Source organism: Ambystoma mexicanum, chromosome 2p (assembly GCF_040938575.1).
Source record: "Ambystoma mexicanum isolate Mex_15411 chromosome 2p, UKY_AmexF1_1, whole genome shotgun sequence".
NCBI lineage: Eukaryota > Metazoa > Chordata > Amphibia > Caudata > Ambystomatidae > Ambystoma > Ambystoma mexicanum.
The window spans coordinates 707,167,359-707,193,407 of NC_090923.1; the positions used below are offsets into that span (position 1 = coordinate 707,167,359).

At 44.4% G+C, this 26,049-nt stretch overlaps 1 protein-coding gene across 3 annotated transcripts in view; it reads right to left on the bottom strand.

The window, feature by feature from the left end:
* The window catches only part of LOC138566695 (cytochrome P450 2C20-like), a 454,294-nt gene that overhangs the window by 252,861 nt on the left and 175,384 nt on the right, over nucleotides 1-26,049 (bottom strand). For all 3 annotated transcript variants that reach the window (XM_069644280.1, XM_069644281.1, XM_069644278.1), the window contains one exon: nucleotides 14,883-15,045. In XM_069644280.1, coding sequence (XP_069500381.1) covers nucleotides 14,883-15,045 — 163 coding nt within the window. The remainder of the gene's footprint in view (nucleotides 1-14,882; nucleotides 15,046-26,049) is intronic.

The following is a 26,049-nucleotide window of genomic DNA, read 5'->3' on the forward strand; positions in this document are numbered from 1 at the left end:
ACATATACTTAGATATTCCCTGTAAACCAATCACTTCCCCATATAGGTTTTTGTAGTTTGTGTAGTGTGACGTCAATGATGACGAGTTTTGACTATAGAAGTTATTTTTCATGAAATTCATTGAGATCGTGTTGTGCAACATTGAATGATGTCTGTTGTTCTCCCCGTTTTAGATGATTGCAAATAAAACAGTATTGGATTTTGCCAACTTCCTGAGTCAGTTTTGAATATTGATGTATGAGTAAATTCTGCATCCCAATCCATCTCTAAGTATTGCTGCCTTGTCTTAAAGGACCCAGGTCTATGGGTTCACGTGTTAGCAGAGGTAGGATGGTTAAAGTTCCCATCGACCCAGTAGGCTTTAAAGGGTCTCGGAATATCGGGTGTCCTCCACCATTTAGCTGGAGGACCGCAAAGCTTCCTGTGGATAGCGGCCAAAAACAAGCTCTTGGAAGACATAACATGACAGGTGGGATGGGTCCCTCGCTCACAGAATTCCCCTCTCGGTTCCTACAGGCAACTAAGTGGACCGAAGTCTACCATGGCCGGTTGAGGAGGAGACGATCCCGAGGGTCAGGAGCTGAAAAGCGAATGGTGAGTAGATTGAGAAAAGTGGCAAAAATTAAAAGAGCATTGCATGGGGAAAAGTGATAATGAGGAGAAAGTAGCGCAGGGTTGTTTGGGTATTTCGGGAACAATGAGGAGTGTCATATAGAGGTACTTACTAGATGCACTTAGTTACGGACGAGGAGAATTCCATAAAATAAGCCCTGAGTCCTAGGTTCAGGAACTTCTGGATGAAGTTATTCCAAAATCCAAGTGGATATTTAGGCTACAAACGAACAAGGTACTGCTAAAGGGGATAACTTATACTTCCATCTGAGTAATTTTAGGGGCGTTGGAAAGGAGAAATATGTTGGCCAGGCCAGTTCGCCTGTGTGTATTGTATGTATTTTATGCATAGAGAAAACAATGAGAATGTCGAAGAGCGACAAGTAATTGTGTCAAGAAGATTGAGAGTAAATTATTTAGTCATTTAGGTATTGACTGAAATAGGTAGATTGAAGTAAAGTGAGACAGAGGTTTGGAGCAGTGACTATTGGTGCACACTCATTTTGTATTGTTTTTTTTAAAAGTATTTTCTGTATAAAATAACGGTAAGTATTGATAGTCGATTGTGACTTGCCATAATGGAGGATGTCACTCCGCTCATGCACCTGTGTAAAGAGCTGCCAAAACACACACCTAAGCTTAAACAGAATAGTGAAGAATGGGTTAAGGGCACAGCAGATAAAATGTGCATGCCGTGGTCACAAGGGGGATCACTGTCAAAAGCAGTTTTGCAACACATGACCACATACTTGCACATTGCGTACACAGGGAAGAAATTGGAAAAAAGGTTAGCTAGCCTAGAGCTTTGGAAAATGTACCAGGAGGAACAGGAAGACCCACCTCCTGAAGACTGAATGTTTAACCAGTGTAAAGAGGGGGGTGTTGAGCCTTATGCCCCCCCACCATGCCTGACGTAAATGGTGATAGTGCAAAAGATAAAGGAGTGCATCCGTTAAGGGAACGTAAAGCATTGGCAGGATATAGTAATCCGACACATGAACCGCCTGCGTATAGCAGTGACGAGAGTCCAGAAAGAACTCCAGAAAGGGATGTGATCTCTAAAGTCTGATGGGTCAAAGAGAAAAGTGAATGACCAGGTGTGACCCTAGATATAGAAAGGGAAATTAAGAGACTGAAGGGAGAAAAAAACAAAGCTGACGAGATAGCACTCATACAGAGCAAATGGATAGATTGTCAGATATTGCTCAAACTTGATGGGAAGACCATCGAGGAAGTACGTCAAGGGGAAGATCAAGACAAGCAAGATAAAAAGGACAGGGAATATGAGAAATTAATAAAAGAAGTTGAGTCTAACAGAAATAATAGACAAAGGCGAGAACAAATGTATCAGAACGACAGTTAAGAAAGACAGAGAGAGCAGAAGAGCAAAGAAAATATGTCAATAGGCAGAGCGCAATAGAAGAACAAGACAGGCTAGAGTAGAAGAGGAAGAACAGAAATTAAGAGATAAAAGGAAACAAAAGTCGCAAAGATGAAGAGGTGCGTAGGGCAAATAAGAGAAGAGAAGCAAAAAGACAGGAAGAAGAAAGGGTTAGAAAGGAAGCAAAGAAACAAAGAGAATTTGATGTGGAAATGGAATGAAAGAGAAGACAGAGGGCACCTGACATTGATTGCATTGAGAAAGAGCTAATGGAACCAAATCCAGTAGTAGCATGGGAGGACATAGAGGAGTTCCTCCCATCGCAAGAACCCATGCCAGGACCCTCTAGGATAATCCTAGAGGACATTTTTGAGATAGGGAATATTGGAGACAGAATCGAAAAAAGCTTATTAGGAGATGAGGACAAAAAGTGAAATAAGAAATAAAGGGAAATATTATCGATTTGAAATTGCTCAGTCACGAGGCAAGGAAGTACGTTTTTTTAATCTCGAGAATAGAGCCTTGTCTTTGGACAGGTTGACTCTGAATAGAGACGAGAAAGAGGACAGTCATACTAGTTGGGGAAAGGACATGGCAGACAAAGACAGGGAAACCTTCCGTGGGGAGAAGGGCGATAGTGCATGTGGTCTTGAAGGATGTTTTCAGACAGAGAAGGAAGTAAGATGGTCAGATTTGGACCTGCCTAAAGAAAGGACACCAGAGCCTATGGCGTACTCAGAGCAACCTAAAAGGCGATCTCATAGTGAGAAGGGGAAATTGCCACCATACATTAGCAGAATGAGGTAATTACCAGGAAGAAGACAATCAGGAACCATTGTGCCTACTATGGATAGGCAGATGATGGGAAGCGATTGCGATTTTGGGATTTCGCAATTCCCCTTGTTAGAAAAAGGAGGGGCCAGACCGCAATATATTCCCTGGCCCCAGATGGATAAAGACAATTTAAGATGCAAGTTGCCCAGCTTAATGATGGCTGCGGGAAAATTGATTTATGAGCTAGAGAAGATGACCGGAGGGAATACTCTAGCCATAGGGAGCATTAAGGGTCTCCTAGAAGCCTTCCTTGGGGAAAGGGCTGATGACATTTGTACGAGAGCAGGATAATCAAGTGTCACAGCTCAGAACACAGCGTATGACAGTGCACCATTTAATAATTGCAGAGCGGCAGTTTTTTAAAGTGCTTAAAATACAATATCCTGATACGTCAGATATGGGTGCAATTATAGCATGCAAGAAGGTGAGGATCCGCTTGCTTGCATTCCGAATTTTCTGGAGCAACGGTCTTTCGAAACTCGAGTTCCTTGGGGGAAATCAATACTTATAGTCTATCATATTCTGTGTCAAGGATTGACAGAACAGGCACAAAGACAGCTTAAGAAGCTAGTGGGTATGGAAGCAAGACCATGGGCAGAGATACAGCTGACCATTGCGCACCATTGCCGATTCTTGCAAGAGAAACATCGAAAGAGAAGATACTAGGAAGCTTGAGGAAGCCAAACTAGTACAGAAGAAGCTGTCGAAATATGCTATAGAAGGGGCAATGTTGACTAGTGTAGAAGGACTAGGATCACTACAGACAGAAGGTATGCCCTAGGTCAATAACCAACGGCAGTCGGATCAAGGAGGAAATGGATTTGTGTCCAGAGGCAGGGGAGGCTTCCGAGGTAAGGGAGGCTTTCAGAATAATCAGGGAAACTTTCAGAATAACCAAGGTGGTTTTCAGAATGTGTAAAATGATAATCAGGGCATGCAGGGAGGGCAGATTAGGAGATTTCCTCCTGTATGTTAGACATGTGGAATGACAGGACATATTGCGTGATCATGTGGGAGCCAAGGGTATGTACAGAATGGGCAATTCTCAAGAGGGGGAACAGCTTATCCTGCAGCATATAGCCCACAAAGTAGGGATGGGTTCGCCCAAGATCAGACAGTGTATCAAGCACAAGCACTGCAAACACAAAAGACTTTGCAACCACAGCAAGAATAATTGAATCCGCTGCAAGGGCAGTCACAACACACACCCACGCAGATACAGCGAAACACAAAAACAGAACAATTATTGACTCCTAGTGTAGGGGGTGTCACCATCGAGGGTGGGAATCCTTTTACAGGTACGGGAATAAGTATGTACCCACAATAGGACAGCTCACATGCTTACTTGATGTGTTCAGTACTATCAGTGACGCCAAATCCTCAAGAGAAACAAAGGGTTGGTGATACCATAGGAGGCAAATCCTTTTCTTTTTTTAGTAGACACTGGGGAAACTTGCTCATGTATACAAGAGGGAACATTTTCATTGTCGGGAAATGCCATGAATGCTCACGGGTTCTCTGAAGCTACAAGTAGAGTTCCTTTTACTGAGAAATTGCCAGTCTCTATAGGAGAATGTGATATGTCTGTCCCATTGTTGTATTCAAGGCAGACACCAGTTAATATACTGGGCTGAGATTTAATGACGAAACTAAAAATGACGATTTCCTTCACTGATGAAGGCATAGTGGGTTCGATACCCAGGAACACATTATCTAAATGCAAGTGAATTTACCATGGCATTTACAGGGCAGATAGCTATGCGAGGAATGCTGTTAGAGACTGAAGTTTTTCAATATGGGGTACACATTTATTTAACATAGTTACCTGGTTTAGTGGGCAAGATTATGAGAATACCTGTTGAATTTCTGTTCAGGCCACAGATACCTATGGACAAAGAGGGCGGACAGGTCTTTCCCTTAGAATTGCAGACAGCCATAGTGCAAGGAGAACTGGGCATGCTCAAAGGATTTAATGATGAGGGCAGTCCGTGGAGAACAGTGATTGCTATTGGGAAAGGATACAGATTGACTGATGTCACTGACGAGGAAATGTTTAAAGACGACCCATCAGATGACGAAGTAGTGTTCGAAATGAACATTACATATTTGATACAGACAGAAAGATGAGAGGTCCCGCAGAAGATGATGATAGTGCGGCAGCGTTCCGCATTTTTTGATGAGGATATGGAGAAAATATCAATTTCTTTATGGACTATGGGCCCTTATGACATAGGCCTGTTACAAGCAGTGGGAAAAATAAAAATTAAGTTGAAGCCAGGAGCAATTTTACCTCGGACAAGGCAGTATCCCATGTCTCGAGAGGCAGATGAGGGTATTTTTAAGGCTATATCGGTTATGATGGAACAAGGTATCTTAGTGACGTCAGAGTCACCATGTAATACCGCAGTGTATCCAGGACCCATCCTTTCATTTCTTGATCGGATAGACTCGATATTCAATAGCGGGTTGCAGATGGACCTGAGCAATATTTATTTACCAAGTGTTGTGTTGCAATACGTAGATGATATTTTGGTCTGTAGCACAACAGAAGAAGAGTGCAGACAAGACTAAATTCAGTTTATGGTTATTTTAGCAGACAAAGGATATACAGTGGATAAAGAGAGGTTGTGGTACTGTTAGGCAGATGTGTTGTACATAGGACAGTTAATTTCACATGAAGAAAGTTACACTTGAAAGAGCTGAGGCGATCTTGAAAACATCAAAACCGCACACGATAAAGCAAATGCAACAGTTTCTAGGACTGTGTAATTATGTTAGAGCATGGGTATTTGATTACAGTTCATACACAAGGCCCTTGTTGCAGTCCCTAAAGAAGGCACAGGAAAGTAAAGATTGAATGGACTGAGGAAATGGAGGAGGGGTTTGATGAACTGAAAAAGGCAATTTGTACAGCTCCACTTTTAGGAATTCCCAATTATTCTGAGGAGTTCTTTTATATTTCCACACACAAATGGAACAGTCATGACAGCAGTACTCACACAGAGAGCTACATTGGGGTACAAACTCTTAGCATATTACAGTGGGATTCTGGACCCAGTAATGAGGGGTCACTTCCCTTGTGAACAATCACTGGCAACAGCCACATTTGCTATCGAGAACACTGCAGGCATAGTGATGGGGTGTTCCATGCTTTATTTGTTGGGCATGCTTTGTTGGCTGTTCTGGACAAAACCCACGGTACGCTAATGTCTCAAAGAGCTTCTGCTTATGAGGTAGTTATTTAAAATCAAGTGATTAAAATCGTCAGGTGTAAAATGGTTAATCCTGCCACGTTTGTAGCCAAACCACTGGCAGTGAATGAGCAAGTACATGATTGCTCAAACTATGAGAAATTCTATGACAAGATCCAAAGGGTGAAAGAAAATGCTCTAGCAGCTGGGGAGGTCCTCTTTATTGTTGTTATTTGAAGATTGATTAAACTGATGGAGAAAGGCATTCAGGCTCAGCTGTAAGGCACAGAGCCATTAGAGAATTTAAAGTGGTCACAAGTGTGAGACTACTGTCTCATTTTTCAGCACAGGCTGCACAATTGCTTGCTGGCGCTTATTGTCACGCTTGAGAATCACGTAGTGCAGGAAGTAACGGTGTACAGTGGGCCTCATACGACCCTGGCGCTAAGGGATTACCGGTAAGGGTACCCATACCGGTAATCCCTTAGCGCCTGATTACGAGGTCCCTTTGCGGGTTCCCACCTTAACGGCTGGTTTTACCAACCGTTAAGGAATGGACCCGCAAAGGGACCTTGGTGCTAATTACGGTACCGCAATTTGCAGTACCATAATTACCACCTTCCCCATTCCCATTATGCCCTATGGGGCAAAAATGGGAATGGGGAAGGGCCATGGAGGAAGGGAAAATTACCGCCCCGCCAACCTTGTAATGGGGTGGTAATTCCCCCTTTCTCCATGGCGGAGTCGGTAAGTTACCGGCATGGACCATGGTGCTATTAGCACCATGTTTTTCCGCCTGGGTCGTAATGAGGCCCAGTGACTCCACCTACATGATGTCAACTGTGCATGCAGGATTGGCACTTTGGAAAAGGAGGGGCTACCTCCGAGTGGATGTCACTCCAGTGCAACACACCTCATTATAGAATAGGCTTATTAAAGCACTACAACTCCCAGTAGCCATTGCAATAGTTAAGTGTGCAGCACATACAAAGAGAACTGACTTTATTTCACACAGAAACCCTGCCGCAGATGAAGAGGCCAAAAGAGTTGCATGTTGTTCTGATATTTTTAGTTTTGATACTCCTGATGTGAAAGAGAAAATGGTTGTAAAAATGGATGTGAATGTAAGTTTTAATCATCTGTCACGAACGCAGTTAATGTTCAAGGTGGAGCTGAACAGGAAGAAAAGGAACTGTGGACACGGACGGGGTGTTCTTTAACCCCTTCCGAAGCACTGTGGAAACAAGACAGAACTGGTAAACCAGTGATGCCTGTAGCCTTATTAAGGGTGGCGTTAGAACACCTACACTACCCTGCGCAGGTTACTTGGGAGAGCCTTTCAGCAACCATTGCGGAGGACTGGTTCATACAGAACCTGTTAGAACACATTGCTTTTTATGTAGTAAATTGCATCGTATGTGAAAGGTTTACTGCTAGGCACATGCTGCGAACAGTCAGAGGAGTAATTCCTCGACCAAATGGTCCTTTTCAGCATTTACATATTGACTATGTTGAGATGCTGCAGGTCTGTAATGGATATAGGTATATGATAGTGGTAGTGTGCCCGTTTTTCAGATGGATTGAAGCTGGTTCATGCACACATCCTGATGCCACTTGGGCTGCAAGCTTTTTAGTCTGAGAAATATTTCCTAGATGGGGAGTATGTAAGGTGCTGAGATTAGATAATGGACCCCATTTTGTAAATGAGGTTTTTGAGCAGATTAGTTTACTTCTTAGCATTGAACATAAGTTTTCTTCTGCAAGCAACGGAAAAAGAGAGAATAGCAAAGTTGAAATTGGCACTGAAGAAGGGGTGGCTGCATTACTTGCCCCTTGCATTGTATGTATTGAGAAATCAGCCCGGCTCTGACCACCACCTCACACCCCACAAATTAGTTACAGGGAGGCGAATGACAATGCTGCTGACTCCTCCATCGAGGACTAGGAGTGATGCCCAGACAACTGCAGAATTGTTAGGAAATGAGCTACGTGAGTACTTAACATGTATGACCGCTAGTGTACATTTGGACAGTGGCTCCCCTAAAACAATCTTTGTAGCTGCTATATCAAGGAGTGAGAAAACTACGGTTCTTGAGCCACAGGAGTTTGTTGACATTTGACTGTGGAGTGTAGAAGTAAACAAAGAAATGCCTGATTTGGACATTCTGTTCAATGACTGGAAGACTGGAAGACTGGAAGAGGGAGCAGTTCCCTGACTTGTTTCTCACTGAATTTCTCTTTGGAGGTGCCCATGGGGTGAGCAGATGTTGATGTACACAGACTACATCTTGCTGTGTTCATTTTTATACTCAGAGCTTACCCTGCTCTTGTTGGGAGGAGCACTGATCTGCGTTCTTTTATCCAAGATCCTAAAATGGCCCAGCGATTAGACGTTTATTGGCAGCGATTATAGAACAGATCAGACAGTTACCTGAACATCTTCTCTAGCGCATGAATGGTCCTATCTATTGATGATGCCCACAAACTACTTGTCTTGATCTTTTACTATTTGCTTCAAGTTCATCCCTGCTATCAGGCAATTACTTGTGGAGATCATAGAGAAAATTCAACAACTACCGGAGCATCTAATGAGGTGGCCTGAATAAAACAAGTTTTTCCTTCCTTAAAAGTAATTACAGGCAATCATTTGGTCTATTGGGAACATTGAAGTTCCAGAAAGTGAGCAGAGTCAACGACGCGTGGAGAGACATCGATGGTGGACCCTAATGTATTGGTGCATAATTTATGCCTGTTCAGCATTTATTAGCATTTTTCTGTGTATTTTGTTGGTCCCAAGAAAGAGAGAGTCCCTCTGATTCTTCCTAATCCAGTCACTATTGCAAAACTAGATACTGTAACAATACCAAGGCCTTATGTGATTGTTCCTAAACCAGTGGTGCAACAGAAGGCACCTGGTTCTGTGACAAATGTTTCTAGAATTCCTATTGTAGGAAGGACTCTTTTAGATACCATTACTGAATGCCAGATACAGGTCCTTTTAGAAAGATAACGAAAGAGACCAAAGAGAAGTACACAGGAGGATGACAATGAATTAAATGATTATTTAGACAGTACAGAACATTTGGGGAACATGTGGTATCAGCACATGAAAGAAGTGGGAAAGAGAACTTCTGAGGAGGATTGATATGTATTTGCACTCCTGCCTTATGCTATGGGAAAGTCCAAGATATTCATAGCTATTGAAATTAATTGTTCAAACAGCTCATTGCCTAACTCACCTTGCACTCTGTCATACAAGAGGTCAGTTCCAGCCCCGAACAGCATCCTTGGTATTGGTGACAGAATGGTCAGCCCCACATTAAGCTGATTATGTCCAAGATTTGAAGACAAGAGCAAGGACATTTACCAGGAATCATGTGATAAGATACGAGCAGCCTGGAATGAAAGAAGCTGGAATCAGATGGGAAGTAAATAGGAGACTCAATTGTTAAGGAAATACTGATGAAGAAATACGAAGTTGTAAGGAAAGAGGCCAGATGCAGATATGGGGAACAATACTTTCTCCAGACAGCTGGGAAGAAGGCGTAGTCATATGCAGAGCTGTGGCAGTAACTGGTCATCACAAGCCAGTTATCGACCGAGTGGATAACGGATGCAAACCTCTATGGCCAAGCCTTGCAAAACTTCTGACGTGGGTCAAAGACAAGGAGGTCCATGACAGATAGTGCCTCTGGCTTGTGCAGACCTATGCTTCAGAAACAATGGCACGAGAAAAGTTGGAGAGAATCAACAATTCGGATGAATCTTCGACGTGCCAGGAATGAAAGATGGGACAGTGGCTATAATGGATCACTACTGTACTTGTGGATCCCGAGCTTACATAAAGCTGCCCAGAAACTGGCAAGGACTATGTTCTCTAGTGATTGTCCATGTCCCAGCATTGGCGATTCCAAAGAGTGACCTGAACATTGGTGAATTTCCAAAAGCAGATGCTCACCTGAGGAAGAAGGGATCTACCAAACTCCTTAATCGAATAAAGAGAGAACATTATTTCTCAACCAAGTCAATAGAGGCATTTGATGCTATTCCACATGAGCACAGGTTGTTCAGTCAGACTTCGGCAGTTTTTGCAATAATATTTATGCCTGGAATCCAGACAATGTCAAATGCCAAGTGATTACAGATAACCAGATGGAAGCTTCTGCAGACGATCGACACCACGATAAAGGGATTCAATGCTATCAAGGAGGAACTGAGAGCCATACTACTGATGACTCTGCAGAACAGATATGTCTTGGATATGATTACAGCTATGGATGGAGGTGTTTGTTCCAAAATCAGAGAATTATGTTGCACATTCATACGTTCTCACGACAACGAGAATGGCACCTTGACAGAGGCTATAACGATGCTGACAAACCTACACATCAAGATTCAAGATGAAGTGATGTTGATGACAGCTGGTTTGTATAAATCTTTTCATGGGTTCCACAATGGATGGCGAACATGTTCAAGTTCTTTGGAGCGCTGTTGGTGAGGATCATGTTTGGGTTCTGTGTGATCAGGATAATAACCATACAATGCAAGAAGACTGTGAAGAAAGCAGTAGGAATGAAGATTGTGATTGATGTTGAATCTGGGTTCAACCCCAAAGAACTGACAGATGAAGAAATCAGAGACTACATGAAGGCCAGCAATCATGCACCTAAGGGAACGAAGTTCCTGTATCCAAAGAACCACAAGAAGTAAGTGGGAAGATGGATTTACTGTAGTCCCAATGGACAATGCAGTCTTATGACTTGGAGTGTTGATGAACATGTGAAATCAGCCGGATGCCTGAAAGGAGTCATAAAGATATGGACCCCAAAGAAGTATTTCCTCAGACGAGGATGTCTCGATGTGAAGATTGATGAGAGAGTGGTCGATGAATCGCCCAGAGGGGGCAGTGTAGAGGAGGAGCAAAATACCCATACCAGAAGCTCCGCCCCCCATGTTGCCTATATGTTGGGAACCGGAAATTGCAACACGTGCAGTTCCAGTGAGGATGCCTATACTGCAAAGAATCCTCGAGACAAGGTATCCATTGAGAAAACTCTATATGCATTCACAAAGAAATAATGGTCTTCTGGACAAAGTCCCAGAAGAAGTGTGAAAATGAACGAGAAAGAAGATTGGAGACATCATGCGAAGCAGAGCTGACGCACCCTGAAAAGATACACAAGATGAAAGAACATAGACATTCTATAAGATCTGAAGAGAAGGTGTCATCGATGCTCATGTAAAGAAACATTGAAGAAAATGAAAAGTCATTTTACACTTGTACAGATGCTGTAACGCAAGTAGACATAGTGATCTTGAGGCTGGCTACGTAGTGAATAGATTGCGGCGATGCGCCAATGTATATATATAGGAATGTATAGAACCTTGATGTTCCACAATGCACTTTAGCAAGGCTTCAAGCCCCATGATTGGAAAGGGTTTCCATGTGGAGCAGTTGGAAAATAACTAATGGCGAAGGAGAATTCCAGAAAGGCTTGGCTGGCCCATCACCAAGAGTCGAGGCCACAGAGAGCCTGGTTGTCTGTTAAGAAGCTAAAATGAACGTGAGAAAAAAACAAACTTCTGTTTGAAGTGGAATGAGAAAACACTGAAGGCGTCAAGAGTTCATCATTTAATAGTATTAAATTCAGCGAAGAGCTCAGAAACGTGGTCTCCAGTCACATGGTCAGATCGAAATAGACTTTGAGTGGAGCTACACCAAAATCAGGAGATAAAACCATGACACACTCCCTTTAATTTTCAGGCACAGAGAGCTTCTACAAGGCCACGTTCATAGCCTTAATTGAATAGCAAACCGCAAGAGTGATGATAGATGTTGGGCTAATTGGGTGGGGAGGCATGACCAACCCAACCCTCCCTGCACCGGGGATGACCAGCCTGCATGCTGCTAGCGTGTGGAATATCCAGAAGGGTACAAGCGTGCCAACCAATTGTAGAGGGCTACGTAACAGAGAGCCCTATAGTTTGTGTAACCAATGAAATGTTGTGATGATGAAGATGACTTGCACTTGGGATGGGCTTAGTTGTCCACCTGATTTTAGAGACACAATCACAATCACAATCCCTGTTAGTATGGAACATATACTTAGACGTTCCCTGTAAACCAATCACTTCCCCATATAGGTTTTTCTAGTTTGCCATGTAGTGTGATGTCAATTATGATGAGTTTTGACTATAAAAGTTATGTTTTCAAGAAATTGCTGTGCAACGTCAGATGATGTCCCTTGTACTCCCTGTTTCAGATGATTGCAAAAAAAACAGTATTGAATGTTTCCAGCTTCCTGAGTCGGTTTTAATTATTGATGTATCAGTAAATTCTGCATCCCCATCCATCTCTAATTATTGCTTCCTCGTATTAAAGGACCCAGGTGTATGGGTTCAGAAGTAAAGAACAAGCAATAACATCTGGGACATTCTCTCCTGGTTCTCAAATTTGGCTATCCGTTACATGAAAAAAAACAAAAAGAAATTGTGATTGCACTTTTTTGGGCACCTGATACTAACCCCATTTTCACTATTTGCACATTTTGCAATGATTTGCACAATGGCATAGTTTGCACAAAGTTGCAATAGTAGTTATAAAATAAAATTGTGTCTTTTTAACACTGTATGTTATGGCTTAGGTTGATACTTTGAAAATGTGTCTCTGCATCTCCCGTTTTCTCCATGTTCGACATAAGCAGGTGCAAAAGTGATGGGTAGTCGGTTTGTATTGTGTATCATCACAGTGCAGATGGGAGAAAACCTGCAGCAAGGGGAAGGGAGAAATCCATGAAATGTGTTATTTAGAATAATATGTTTAAAGTGTGCTGTAACCTAATGAGCATCATTAATAATAGTACTTAGCTTGGTGTTGAAATGCTTTGTTGAAATGCTTCTCATTTGTGCTTCATCCCCCATACATTAGTAATAATGTTAATGTTAATGTTAAAGAATATTTATACCACGCACTATTACCACAGGAGTGGTCCCCTGGCGATCTGGTGGCTCTGAAAAAAAGGGAAGGGGGGTGAGTTAGTGGGAATGAGCTGAAGAAGAGCAAGAGAGCAATGAAGTGCTGTTGGCAGTCTCAACCCGGTAACTCTGTTGGCTGGACTTGGGGTGTTTTCAGGTCGTAGCCATTGTGTACTGTTGTGCAAAGCTATGTGTGGTTTGTTTTGTTGTTGCAGTGTAGTGAAGTTTGTGCAGATTATTGAGTTTGTAGGCTTGTGGTTGTGTTTGGTTATAGTTTGAGAGGTGTATGCAGAGGGGTGAAATTGTTAGTGGATTGGTTAATTGGCATAGCTAACATTCACATTTCTATCTAGATGCGACGCCTAGTGAGCGGGAGATAGGCGGCATCCATACCTGCGTGCAATGGGAACACACTAGTGATTAGTTTAGTGGTTCCAAACCATATAGTGCTCGTTGGGGCTGGACTTTAGAGGAGGGCTGTGACTCTACCTCAATAAACATTCTTATCATGATTATCTCGGCACATCAATTCACAATGGCTTAGTTCCCTCTCAGTGGTGCGTTCTGCATCAATTCAATGGAGCAAAAACAAATAAGACAGAAGCTAGGACTGAATTCTTTGACATATCAGATTAATCCAGTAGGTTATTGTTTTTTAAATAGTCCTGACATCTATAGATTTTATAAAAAAAGATGCTACAGATTTTGTGTATATAGCAGGACTACTCAGAAGTGGTTACAGTTGTATTCCAAGCTCTTCTTTAAATGGTCTCGTGTTTGTTTAAAATAATGAGTGGCATACAATTAAAAGAATGTGTAGGCAGCTGTTCAACAGAAATTGTATATTTATGAGTGATCGACTACCATCTTGAAAATCAGGAAGGAACACCAAGTCGCCCTCGGCAGATGATCATTAGGTTTTTCCACAAGATTGTGGCAGTGGGGACAACTGAAACCAGTTGGGAAATAAATGGCCCCACAGAAGCTACAGGGATAAGGAATCAGCAACAAAGTGGGAGGTCTTTGGGGATATGGAATATATTTGCAGGTGTCATAGAAAGTTGTAGAAACTAAATTAAGATAATAACAATAAATACGTTAAAGTATGGGTTGCCATTTTCACATGGCGATTGGTTTACATCCTGACAGAAATTGTCCCACAAAGCCTGTCGGGTTCGGAAGCATCTTCTCTGATCAAAATGTCATGTGATTTCATTTGGGCAAAGGTCATATTCATTGTGATGTTATCATTATGCTAGTTACTATCTTTGAAACTTGAAAAATCCATATGGGAAAGACTCAATCAGATACATAGATGAGAGCACCATGAAGTGAGAGAAGGGGGTGTAGACAAAAAAGACACAATCCACGGCAGAGCCCCTTTGCTGGTCAGAGCACACTGATGAAGAGACCAAAGAGGTTAATAGGGTATTAATTGCCCAGATCTGCTCTGTCCAGCGTTGACATCAGAGTTAGTACCGCAGAGACTTCCGTTGGTTGTAGACGATCCATTACTAACGCACAGTATCATCCACCTGGACAACTCCTGTAGCTATCCCTGTCAGAATATCTGTGTCGGAAGCTGGCAGGGTTCAGCACACAGTACTTACATGACATAAGCGTGTTCTCCTATAAGCCTTTTTGTCAAGGTGAGCTAATGTAGGATAGGAAATGTGTGTAGGTGTATGCAATGTGCAGGATGTAGCATCTTCAATAAAAGCAGCATCACAGCTGTACAATTAAAGATTTGGGCGCAATTCACCACTAACTAATGTTAAGCATTCTACTTTCTCTGAAGGATACTAATATGGGATTGCACCTTTAGCAAAAAAGGCCCAAATATAACTGAAGGTCTCACTCTCAGTGTGCAGGAGTTTTATAGAACCTACCGTTTCCTCCCGTCACTTTTTGGTTTGATGCCGAGAAAGCTCGTCCACTGAACTCTTCGCCATGATTCACCAGTGCGTCTTTTACCATGTCATAGCCGCAGAGGACCACGACTGGTGAAGTCCCCATCCAGACAGTGAACACAGGACCATACTCCTTGCTGAGCTGTAGAGGGAAGTGATAGTTTGTCAGTCAATTAAACAAGAGCTGTGTTATTAACTGATTCAGAAAAAGTGAGGTACTTGCAAAGTTCCATTCCATCTTGCACACTCAACATTCTCACGGAACATTCACCCAGGGAGCACAGGGATACTTCACACACCCCTCCCACCAAACCCCAACAAAACAAACTAAAATAATGAACCCCAAAATAGGAACAGTGAACTCAACAACAGAACCACAGAGGTGATAACTCATTAACAGAAAACCAAAACATTACTCAGTTCATAAAATAGTCTTTGGACGAGAGGGGAGGTTTTCTTACCCTACCCCTCAAACCAACAGTGTCATCAGAACTACCAACCACCTCCTCAGACATCCTCTAGCTATTCAACCCAGATCAATCATTCTCATGGGACTCTAACTCGCAGGACTACTGGAGTCCTCAAAAACCAACTTCCCCTCACTCGATCCATGTTCCAAATGGAACCATCCTGAATCCTAACCGCATTGTGGAGCACTTCCTTTACTCTCACTGGCTTAGAATACTTGGACTCTCCATTGTTCGTCAAGATCCCTTTCTTAAACCTCACAAACTCACCTGGCTTAACACGCCTCTTCACCAACTCATGAGCAACATCCTCACATGGTTCCATGTTCCTTTTCTTCACTGACCTACACCTATTCACTGACATGGGGTTCAATACCGTGTTAGGCTCCCTGTCTATCATGAGTATAAACAGAGATTTCCCCATATCACCTCGAAACAGATGTCCTAATGCCCCACAATTTCTCCTCAATGGCTACTTCCACTGACACATTATTCCTGATTGCTTATTCTACTGTGTCAACCAAAACCCTGTTATATCTCTCCACCAAACCATTGGTCTGTGATAATTGGCTGAAAGCCTCCACTCAATGCCAACAGACTTAGCATAAGTCATCATCACACTACTTCTTAACTGTACACCATTGTCACTAATCATCCTTTTAGGGTATCCTTCCCTACTAAACACGCACTTTAAGAACGTTATGACATAACTTGTGCCCAACCTATGCACTAGCTTAACCTCAAGCCATTTGGAGCAGTAATCTACCATCACAATTACAAATCTTTTCTCCCTCCCAAGAGTACAGTAGGAGCCGACAATGTCAATAACAACTTTCTCCCATGCTTCCTCCAGCCTGCACATGTCCACTGGTTCTGACTTGCATACAGTGAGAAACCTGAAGTAATCCTCACTTCCATCTCCCCAGGATCTATTGCTCAGGTGGCCAGAGAAAGGCCATTGCTTTTGGATCCCGAGGCTGGGGGGTGGATATGCAAGGGAGGATCACCTGGGTGGAGGAAATTTGGGGTATGGAAGCAGGGTGTCCTTAGGTGAGACGCAGTTTCCCCGTTTCCATTTCACAATGAAATCTTTAGTCCCTTAAGCCTTTATCGGATATTGCCAAATGCCCTCCCTTTTTTCCTTTCAAAATAACCCTCAGGTAAATCATCTGTATAGAGGGATAGGAAAGAGAACAATATTGAGAACACCTCATTATATGGGCAGACTAGACCCACATTCCCCTCCTCTGGAGAAATCAAGACATTGTCAAAATACATTTTACCATTCCCCTATCAATGTAGGTTATTACCAATCTTACCCACTGCCACACACAAACAGTGCCATATTCTTATCCCTTTAAGACTGGGATAAGGAAGAGGCAACTAAGAGTAATGCAAACTTCCCTCTGTGCACACTACTTTGTTACTGGGATGAGGAAGAGGACTATGGAACACTACTCTAAGAGTCAGGCATGTCCCATTGACATAAGTAATTATGATCAGGCAAAGGACTTGCACCTACAGCCAATTGAGCGGCTATACAGGTGCATAAATGGAAGAGAAAGACGTTTGGAAGGGGAGATCCACCTGGGAAGGAGAACGCAGCAACCAGATGCGTAACAGGCTGTTCAAAAGGACAATGACAGTTGCAGGAGAGCTAGATGATGATGCTGATGCCAGGAAGGGCCTCGAGAGGGTCAAGAGTGCTGCAAAGCCCTGAGCTGTGTGTCTCCCTCCCCCCCTTGGAGCTGGGGGACATAGTCCCCAGAAAGTCACTGGAAGAAGCAGGAAGATTCAGAAAAGGCGAACGCTGCTTGCTGGAGCTCCCGGTGAAAGAGAAGAGCGAGCGAGAGACGTAGGAGCAGCCGTACACCGGTGAGGGATAGGGAGAGACCACTCATACCAGAATGCTCCAGGGTCTTAATATGGGCAAAGGAAGATGCTGATCAAGTGAAAATATATGATGAATGGGTCTGAAGACCGAATGTACGATATTGAATACCGAACAAGCTGCAAAGTACTTCCTGGGTTATTGACTACTGAACTAAGGAAAAGATTCGAAAATACTGCATGAGTGAAAAGAAAAGTGATGAGCATTTGCTAACATAGTGAATTTGAAGGGAATGCATTTATGAATAATGTGAACGTACAAAGCCAAGTGAAACCCATTAATGAGAGCTTGTGAAGCAAGTGAAAAGCAAATCATAAGCACTATTGGATAGTGTGAAAGCAAGGTTGTAACAAGGAGAAATCTCACAAGTAAAGTATGTGAAAGTCACGTGTTGGCAGAGTCAAAAGACTGTCAAAGTGAAGCAGAAGTGCATATGGACTAATAACACAGATACTCTCCCCCTAGAGCTTAAGATCCTCCATTGTAGATAGTGTGGTCCCCATCCCCAGGTGGCCTTATGGATGATGTAGAGGGATTTGAATTTGATCCTTGCAGCAACTGGGAGTCAGTGGAGAGATTTTAGGGCTAGAGAGATACGGTCTCTGGGCTTGAGGCCAAGGATAAGTCTTGCAGCCCTAGTCAGGATAAGCTGGAGGGGGCAGAGAGAAGAAGAGGGTAGATTAAGGAAGTGGCTGTTACAGTAGTCCAGCCTAGAGACATTGAGCTTCTGCGGAAAAGTGAGGAAAGGAAGGATACCTCTGAGGAGAAAGAATTGAAATTGGGCTTTTTCGGCAAGGTCAAGAATATGAGGGAGGAAACAAAGAGAGGAGTCAAAGATGACTCCAAGGTTTTTGGCATCAGATGAAGGAAAGGGGAGAACCCATGGTGGGTGGCCAAAGTGAAGGGAGGAAAGAGGGAGCAGGAGTCCCATTAGGAAGGATCTCAGTCTTGCTGGCATTGAGGCAGAGATCATTAGAAGCACACCAGGACTGGATAGCAGATAGACAGTCAGGAATGTAGGGGGAAGTAGAGAGTGGATTAGAGGGAATTTTGAGGAAGAGTTGGGTGTTGTCTGCAGAACACTGACAGTGAGGGTAGAAAGTAGAAATGAGGTGAGCAAGTGGGGCGAGGTAGACATTAAAGAGCCAAGGTGTGAGGTTGGAGCCCTGGGTGACACCCCTGTTGGATGTAGAGGTGGGAGAGGAGAAAGAACCCAGGATAACCTGGGAGGGACATTCCGTGAGGAAGGAGGTTAGACAGTTCATTTCCCGCTCCGAGATAGCAGGTGTATCATGAAGCCATTTTAGGAGGATGGAGTGGTTAACTGTGTCAAATGCAGAGAGATCAAGTAGAATGAGAACAGGGGGTGAGCTAGAGTCAAGAGAAGCAAGCAATTATTAATGGGTGTTCAGGGGAGCAGTTTCTGTGCCTCTGGATGCTTGGAATCCAGATTGGTGGTCATGTAGGCAGCCAAGTGTTAGGATAGATTTCCATTTATGGATAATTTTCCCTCCAGTTGTGTACCCCTCAACTTTTTACTGTTGTCTGACTATCCCAGCCTGACTTTTGCCAGTGGAGCCCAGCCTTCTGCTGTACTCCACTAGGCTTTTGCTCATTTTGTTATGAGGAAAGTGACATGACCTTAAGACAGTCAGTACTGGGAGACTTTGTTTCCCTTAGTCTTTCACTTTGTTGCTATTCTTTACTAACATTTTATCAGTGCACAAAGTACCTTAGAGTACAGTGAGCTCAGGTTCCTTTTTCATTTTTAAGGCCCTAACCACCCTTGGAGGATTTTTTGTGAATGTACAGATGTGCCTTGGACAGAGCTGGTGGCAGCTGTTACTTTTTATGTGTATTCAACTCTTTTCACTGGTCCAAACCATGTTTACCGCATTTGGCCCAGGACAGTGGCCAGTGCCTAAAATGGCCATGCCACAAGGTCCTTTGTTCTGTCCTTTGGCCATCTTGTCCCTTTGCATTCCCCAGGTCGAGAGACCTTGGAAATTCCTTATTTGGTCATGCAGACCCCTGCCCAAACCAAAGCTTTTCGCAGGCTTCTGCATGCCTTGTGTGTGTGCCTCCAGGATGTGGGCTATAACTGTCTAGTTCCAATACACATCCTGGGTGCCAGGATGTCTCGTGTGCTGGCGTGACTGGGACCACCATGGTCCGGGATTGGTCCACATCTGGGATGGCTGTATGTGACAAGATCTCCTATTGGTTTCTCTTAGTTTTGGCGCAAAGGAGATTTTAAATAAGAGAAGGCATCTTCCACCAATTCCAGGTCGATCTTCTGCATTCACACAAAACTTGGTAAAGGGGCCAAGTATCCTGAACCAAAGAAGCAGAGCCGTGAAACCTCTGGTGACCCGCTGGAAGGTTTGACACTCTGAGCCCGCTGTTGTCAGGTCGGACCCCCTGTTTCGGACTGGACCTAGGAGGCCTGCAAGGGTGCTTCGACCCATTGGAATAGTGGGACCAACCATTCTCGGCACCTCCAACTTAACCTGTAAGTGAGCCTTTTCGGAAGTGTTCCTGGACCGCCCGGTAAACTGACCAGCTCGTACGAGACCGTTGCCCTGGAACTGCTGCCATCTCGAATTATGACTTCAGCCTTTGGAGACTGTAAACTCTGTGTATAAGGCACTCTCCAGTTAGTTTCGTATACCTAGCATTCCTAGGTCTGAAATTAGGAGAGTACGTCTGAACCCGAACACACGCAGTCACTGTGTCGCCTGGCTGTGGTGACAAACTTTGTGGGTACCTTGCTGCTGTGCTCCCCTGTGCCCTCAAACTTTCTGCAGCGGATCTGGCCTGATCCCTTTACCAGGAGCAGAGAAATTGCGACTGTCGCACCATGGAATCATTCCTGGAACGCAGCCACCGAAAGCCACAGAGTCGCACAACTGCAGGATTTGAACCTGCGACGGAAGTGGACTTGACTGCCGAAGTTTGGTCGGAGTGCGCCAAGGGTTGGTAAGCATTTGCAACCCTTACCGGTGGTCCCTGTCGCCTCCATCCATTTCTACCCATGAAGGTCCCCTGAGGGCCACTCTTCTTTATCGAGGTAGCCTGTGCTACCGAGCTATTTCCAACTCTTGGATCCTGTTCTGCCCTCTTGAGGAGACCCTCCTCGAATAGTGGGAACTTATTCTTCACTGCCTCACCCACCTTGCTGAGTCGCAACAGCCCTTTGAAGAGGCCATGTTTTGACTTAACTGCACGATCGCGTGCACCAGCACTGAAAGCACTTTTGAGCTCAAGGCTCCACTCATCTAAGGGACCGAACTGCCTCTTAGGGTGTTAATTGCGAAGGACTGCCACAGAGATAAGTGCACTGTATTACCCCTTTCTTTGCAGGTTGTGGAAATGTACTGAGTAATATCCCTGTTGGCAATTGGTTACTACATATATGTTTGCTAGATTAGTGTTGTGTTGGTTATGTTATTACTGCTGAATAATTACTTTATGTTTGGCTTAAAAGTCCTTTAATAAATGTAAATATATTTTTGATATACACCTGACTGAGAGTAATTTATGGTTTTGTTTACTGTGTGTGCTCATTGTGGGCTTTCGATCACCCTCACCCCTCCTGAGACCTATTCTTGACTGCCGCCAATGCTACCTTGATTGGTCTGGCTTCTCCAGAAGGTTACCCTGTTCCAAGAAACTAGGATGGCCTTCTGAACCTCTGCCCACCAGGTGGGGGTTCAGAAATCCATTTTAACACCAACGATCGCAGTATGCTGGGTCAGTTGGGGGAGAACCAGCTTCTCAAGAAGTTTCCCAAGGAAGGGAGTGATAGATAGTGGGTGGTAGTTAGCCGGAAATGATGGGTCGGCAGAAGGCTTTTTCAGGAGGGGACACACAAGAGAGTGCTTGAGGGAGGAGGGGAAAGACCCAGTAGCAAGAGAGTGATTGCAGAAATCAGTAAGTGTAGGGGCAAGGGAGCCAATGTTGTCCTTAATACTTCTGGAAGAACAGGGGGAGACCTGTTTGGAGGAGACTTTCATAGAGCGGACAACTCTTGTGACCTCATCTGGTGTGATAGGAGAGAAGGAGGAGAGTAAGGCAGAGGGAGAATGAGAGGCCAGTGACGGCAGGTGCATTAAAGGAGGGGAGGGGGAAGAAGAAAGATTACTTAGGATGTCTTGAGTTTTTCCATTGAAGTGGGTGGCTAGTACAATGCACAGAGCCTGGGAGGGAAGAGGGAAGGTGGAGACTGCAGAAAGATTGGCTAGTTCTTGGAGATTTTAAAGAGTTCAGCCGTGTTGTTGGGTGTTCCAGAGACGCAAGACTGGATGTGGGCCCTCTTCTTGGAGCAGATGCAGAGACAATATTGCCTTTGGAGAAGGCGACGGACAGTTTGTCTGAGGATGAGCTAGAGGCCTGCCACTTCTGTTCCACAGCTCTGCACATGTGTTTTAGGGCTGATATATCAGAATCGTAGACGTTTGGAGGCAGGTTTCAGGCGGATCATCATGACTGGGGCAAGCATGTTGAGTTTGTTAGTGATGGCGAGATGGAGGTTGCTGAGTGCAGAGTTGGAGGTAGAGTCTGCAGTGGGAGGTGAGAGGGGTGAAGGTGGATGTGAAGGCAGCAGCTGACACTCGTTTCATTGGGCAGATGTCCATGAACAAGGTTGGCAGAGCTGGTGGAGGTGAGGCAAGAGGGGCAAGAGGACCCAGGTGAGAGGAGAGGAGGGAGTGGTCTGACCAGGAGAGTGGGGTGGCGAGTAGGGGGAGAGCAAAATATCAGAGTGGATAAAGGCATCTATAGTATGTCCAGCTGAGTGGGTAGGGCCAGAGGGGAGAATGGAGAGGGAGAGTGAGGCGCAGAGGTCACGGAAGATATTGGCCATCATGATAGAGGAATCAAGGTGGAAGTTGAAGTCACCCAGAGGAGGAACTTAGGGGTAGATGTCAGGAGATAGAAGGAGAAATCAGACCATTCAGAGAGGAACAGGAAGATAGAGCCAGGAGGCCTATAGATGGTGCCAATGGTCAGTGAGGAAGTAGGAGAGATGACCAACTTGCAGACCAGGCTTTTGAAGGAGGAATATGGCTGGGTGGGTATGAGAGAAGAAGGGACCCACTCAGGGAAGATCAAGGCAACCCCACCGCCAGCACGGTTCAGGCAGGGCTTGGAGATGATCTTGTAGCCAGCAGGGAGGAGGGAGTCAAAAGCAGTGACTGAGCTGGCATTGAACCACGTCTTGGTAAGAGCAAGGATACTGAGATTAAGGAGGAGGTGAATGGAGGATAGCACGGGGGCAATGCGCTGGTCTTGGTAGCCAGACCATGCAGAGCAACAGCAGTTCAAATCCCGGATCCGCGCTTAGAAACCAAACTCGGGTACGGTATTAGGTGTGCTATAACATTTTTTAAAAATAAATAAAAAAATGTCTTCAAGAAGGAGGCAGATGTCTGCAGAGTGTTTGATAGTAGAGTGAACATTAAGCATGGCTAGGTGAAGCAGGTGTGTTCCTTCAAAGGTTTTCTGAGGAGGGGTGCAGGGGCATGGTACACCTGTCCGAGTAGGAGGGAGAGGATAGTGAGCGAGTGGAAGGAGGAGTAGCAGGCGTACAAAGGAAGTTGATGAGGGACGGCATGTGCCAGTCAAAGGGGAGAAGGTTGGGTTGAGAGCCCTGAGCCATGATAGTGCCATTGCGATAGACATTAATGATACACCTGAATGATGAGATGCCTGCCAGAGTACGTCCCATCTAGTACCACCATTAATGGGTAAGGATGAGGAAGGTGAGAGAGTAGAGATCAGATGAGGAGGCCATAGATCTGGAGGGGGACAGAAAAGAGGATATCCGTGAAAATCTGTCTGGAAGCTCTGCTGATGTAGGTATCAGCGATGGGCAGACCAGTGTTAGTGCCAGGAGGTCTTTTTTAACTTTTTCCTTCCAGACTACGTGATAGAGGAGGGTAGTTGATAATATAGCAGTTAGAGTAGATAGGGGAGATGGTGAGTGCTATAGGGATGAAGGAGAGGTGAGGGTGGAGGAGAAGGAGAGACTGCAGGTGTGTGCCCAAATTCACCCGGCAGCCTAGAAGCTGGAAAAACGGTGTAAAGCAAACCAGGCTAGTCAGCGAGCATACAGATGTAGTAAAAACACTTGGGTAAACGAGAAGGGGTGCAAAGTTGCCAAAAACACACCTAAATTGGAAATTTCCAGAAAGGACACCAAGCAGTAGAAAGGGGGTGTAGTAAGGCAAAGGAAGGCAAGAAACTGACTTTGGCACAGCTAGGATTAGAATGTGGGATAGTAGAAAGGCATCAGGTAGCCCAGAACAAAATAGGAACTCTTGAAATGGGGGAACAGGCTCCAGGTGAGGGTCAAGTTTGTGCAGTGGCTGCTGCATGCTTGGGAACTGATCCAGGAAGCATGTAGAGGTTTTATGGAAGGACTGTGGGTCCTCCCAAGGCCCGGAAAGGCTCAGATAGGTAAATAATTGAGGGTCTTGGGAAGGGGCCAGCTCCCACCTACCGGCTCCAGCGAATGGCCAAAAGGAACAAGGCAAGAGCCAATTTAATGGATCAAAAGGGCAGGTCACAGTTCACCAGGAGGTGCTTGCTTGTAGTCAAGGCAGTGGGCGGCCATGTTAGAGAGGCTACAAGGAGGTAAGATGATGCAGGTTCCGGATGGGCAAAACAAGTCAGATTGTGCACAATTACTGCAAGATTATTCTGTGGTGCTTGCAAGCCAAATGGCTATGGATTACGGAATAAGCTGCATTCTTTCTTCTTTTTCATCAAGTGTACTTCAACGGCAATACAATGCCTAGTAGCATCAGGGAAATGCTGCAAATACCTGATAGATGGACGGTACCTGCTGCGGTCATCAGGCAGGCAATCAGGAAAGGAGCCCTGCCATTTCCAAACAATGGATATGGAAGTGAGGGCAGAAAGGAAAACCCACAGGCCTAGTTGTGGGCCTTGGGAAGGGGCTGGATTCCGCCTGCCGGCTCCAGTGAATTGTCAAAAAGAACAAAGCAAGAGCCAATTGAATGGATTGAAGGGGCAGGTCACAGTGCACCAGGAGGTGCTTGCTTGTAGGCAAGGCAAGGGGCAGCCATCTTAGAGAGGCCACAAAGAGGCCAGATGATGCAGGGTACGGGGGAGCAAAACTAGTCAGATTGCCCACAAATGCTGCAAGGTTGTCATGTGGGGCTTGCTAGCCAAGTGGCCATAGTTTATGGAATAAGCAGCTATCTCTCTTCTTTTTCATCAAGTGTGCAGCAACAGCAATACAATGCCCAGTAGCACCAGGGAAATGCTGAAAATACCTGATAGATGGAGGATACCTGCTGTGGTTGTCAGACAGGCAATCAGGGACAGAGCTTTGCCGTTTACGGCTAACAGAGATGGAAATTAGTTATAGAATATAGAACGAAGGAAAAGATATGAAAAAGTTATGAAAATACTGCATGAGTGAAATGAAAGTGAATTGAAGGAATTTGAAGGAAAATAATTTATGAATAAAGTGAAAGTACAAAGCCACGTGAAACCCAGTAATGAGAGCTTGTGAAGAAAGTGAAAAGCAAATGATAAGCACTATTGAATAGTGTGAAAGCAAGGTTGTAACAAGAAGAAATACCACAAAGCTAAGTGTGTGAAAGTCACATGTTGGCAGAGTGAAAATACTGTCAAAGTGAAACAGAAGTGCATATGGACTAATAACACAGACGCAGAAAGGAAACCTATGTTGGCAAGGAGGTCCACTGAGAAGAAATCCACTTTCCAAAATGCCAAGGTTGATCAGTTGCGTGACCTGTGATGGGTGGAACGTGTGGCCCGACGGCTGCACCTAGACAGAGTAACCCCTACTTGGAGTGAACCAAGGAAAGTCAAGAGGCTGAAGCTGTTTTGCCTAACAAGTGTTCAAGTGACTAAAAGAAAAGGCAAGTTAACTGAAGTGTGGAAAAGCCTGAAATGTTGCAGTGGACTTGATCAGTATTGAGAAATAAGCAAGTTGAACAGACTGTGAATTTTTAAGCCAGGAAAGCTGCCTTCTTGGGGAAGGGAACCCCGAGATTTTCAAACTGTGCTATATTTGGGGAAGGGAACCCGGAGGTCTTTTTGGAGCAAGAGAGATGCCTTCTTGGGGAATGGAACCCCGCGATTTTGGAACTGTGTTGAACTTGGTAAGGGAACCGCAAGGCATTTTTGAGGAACTGATTTGAACTTGGAAAGGGGATGCTGAGAGCAACCCAAGAGCTGGAAGAAGCTCAGAACCTTATTTTGAGCAATGTTTTATTGGTTTCTGACATTCGTACACATTTTATGTATTTAGTTGTGAGAGCAAGTATAGGTTTTGGACACAGGCAGACTTTTGAGTTGACCTTTATGACACAGACTATCCTTAGTTTTTTAGGTAGGAAAATCCCACCTTAGCATAGTTCAAGTTAGGGTTTATTCCATCCTGACATTTAAGAAATAAACCATTGATTTGAGAAAAAGTGAATCTGCTGTCTGTGTCTTACTTCACAATACCTTAAAACTCTTATCTGAGTTCTGACAAGGCCACCAACACCTTACAAACCTCACAACTTTGAGGTCCACATAGTCCACCAGTACTGACATTCCGCTAAAAGCCTGTTGACCCCAGAGGCCCTTGGTATGCTCTCTCAATCAGTCCTTGCCTCAAACTCTGAGGTGGTATTAACTTGCCCCTCAACAACAAATCATCTTCAACAGAACATTCTTCCCTAATCTCCCAAAATGGAATACATGCTTCATCCAATACACCTTTGCTGGGCTAACCTCTCATCAT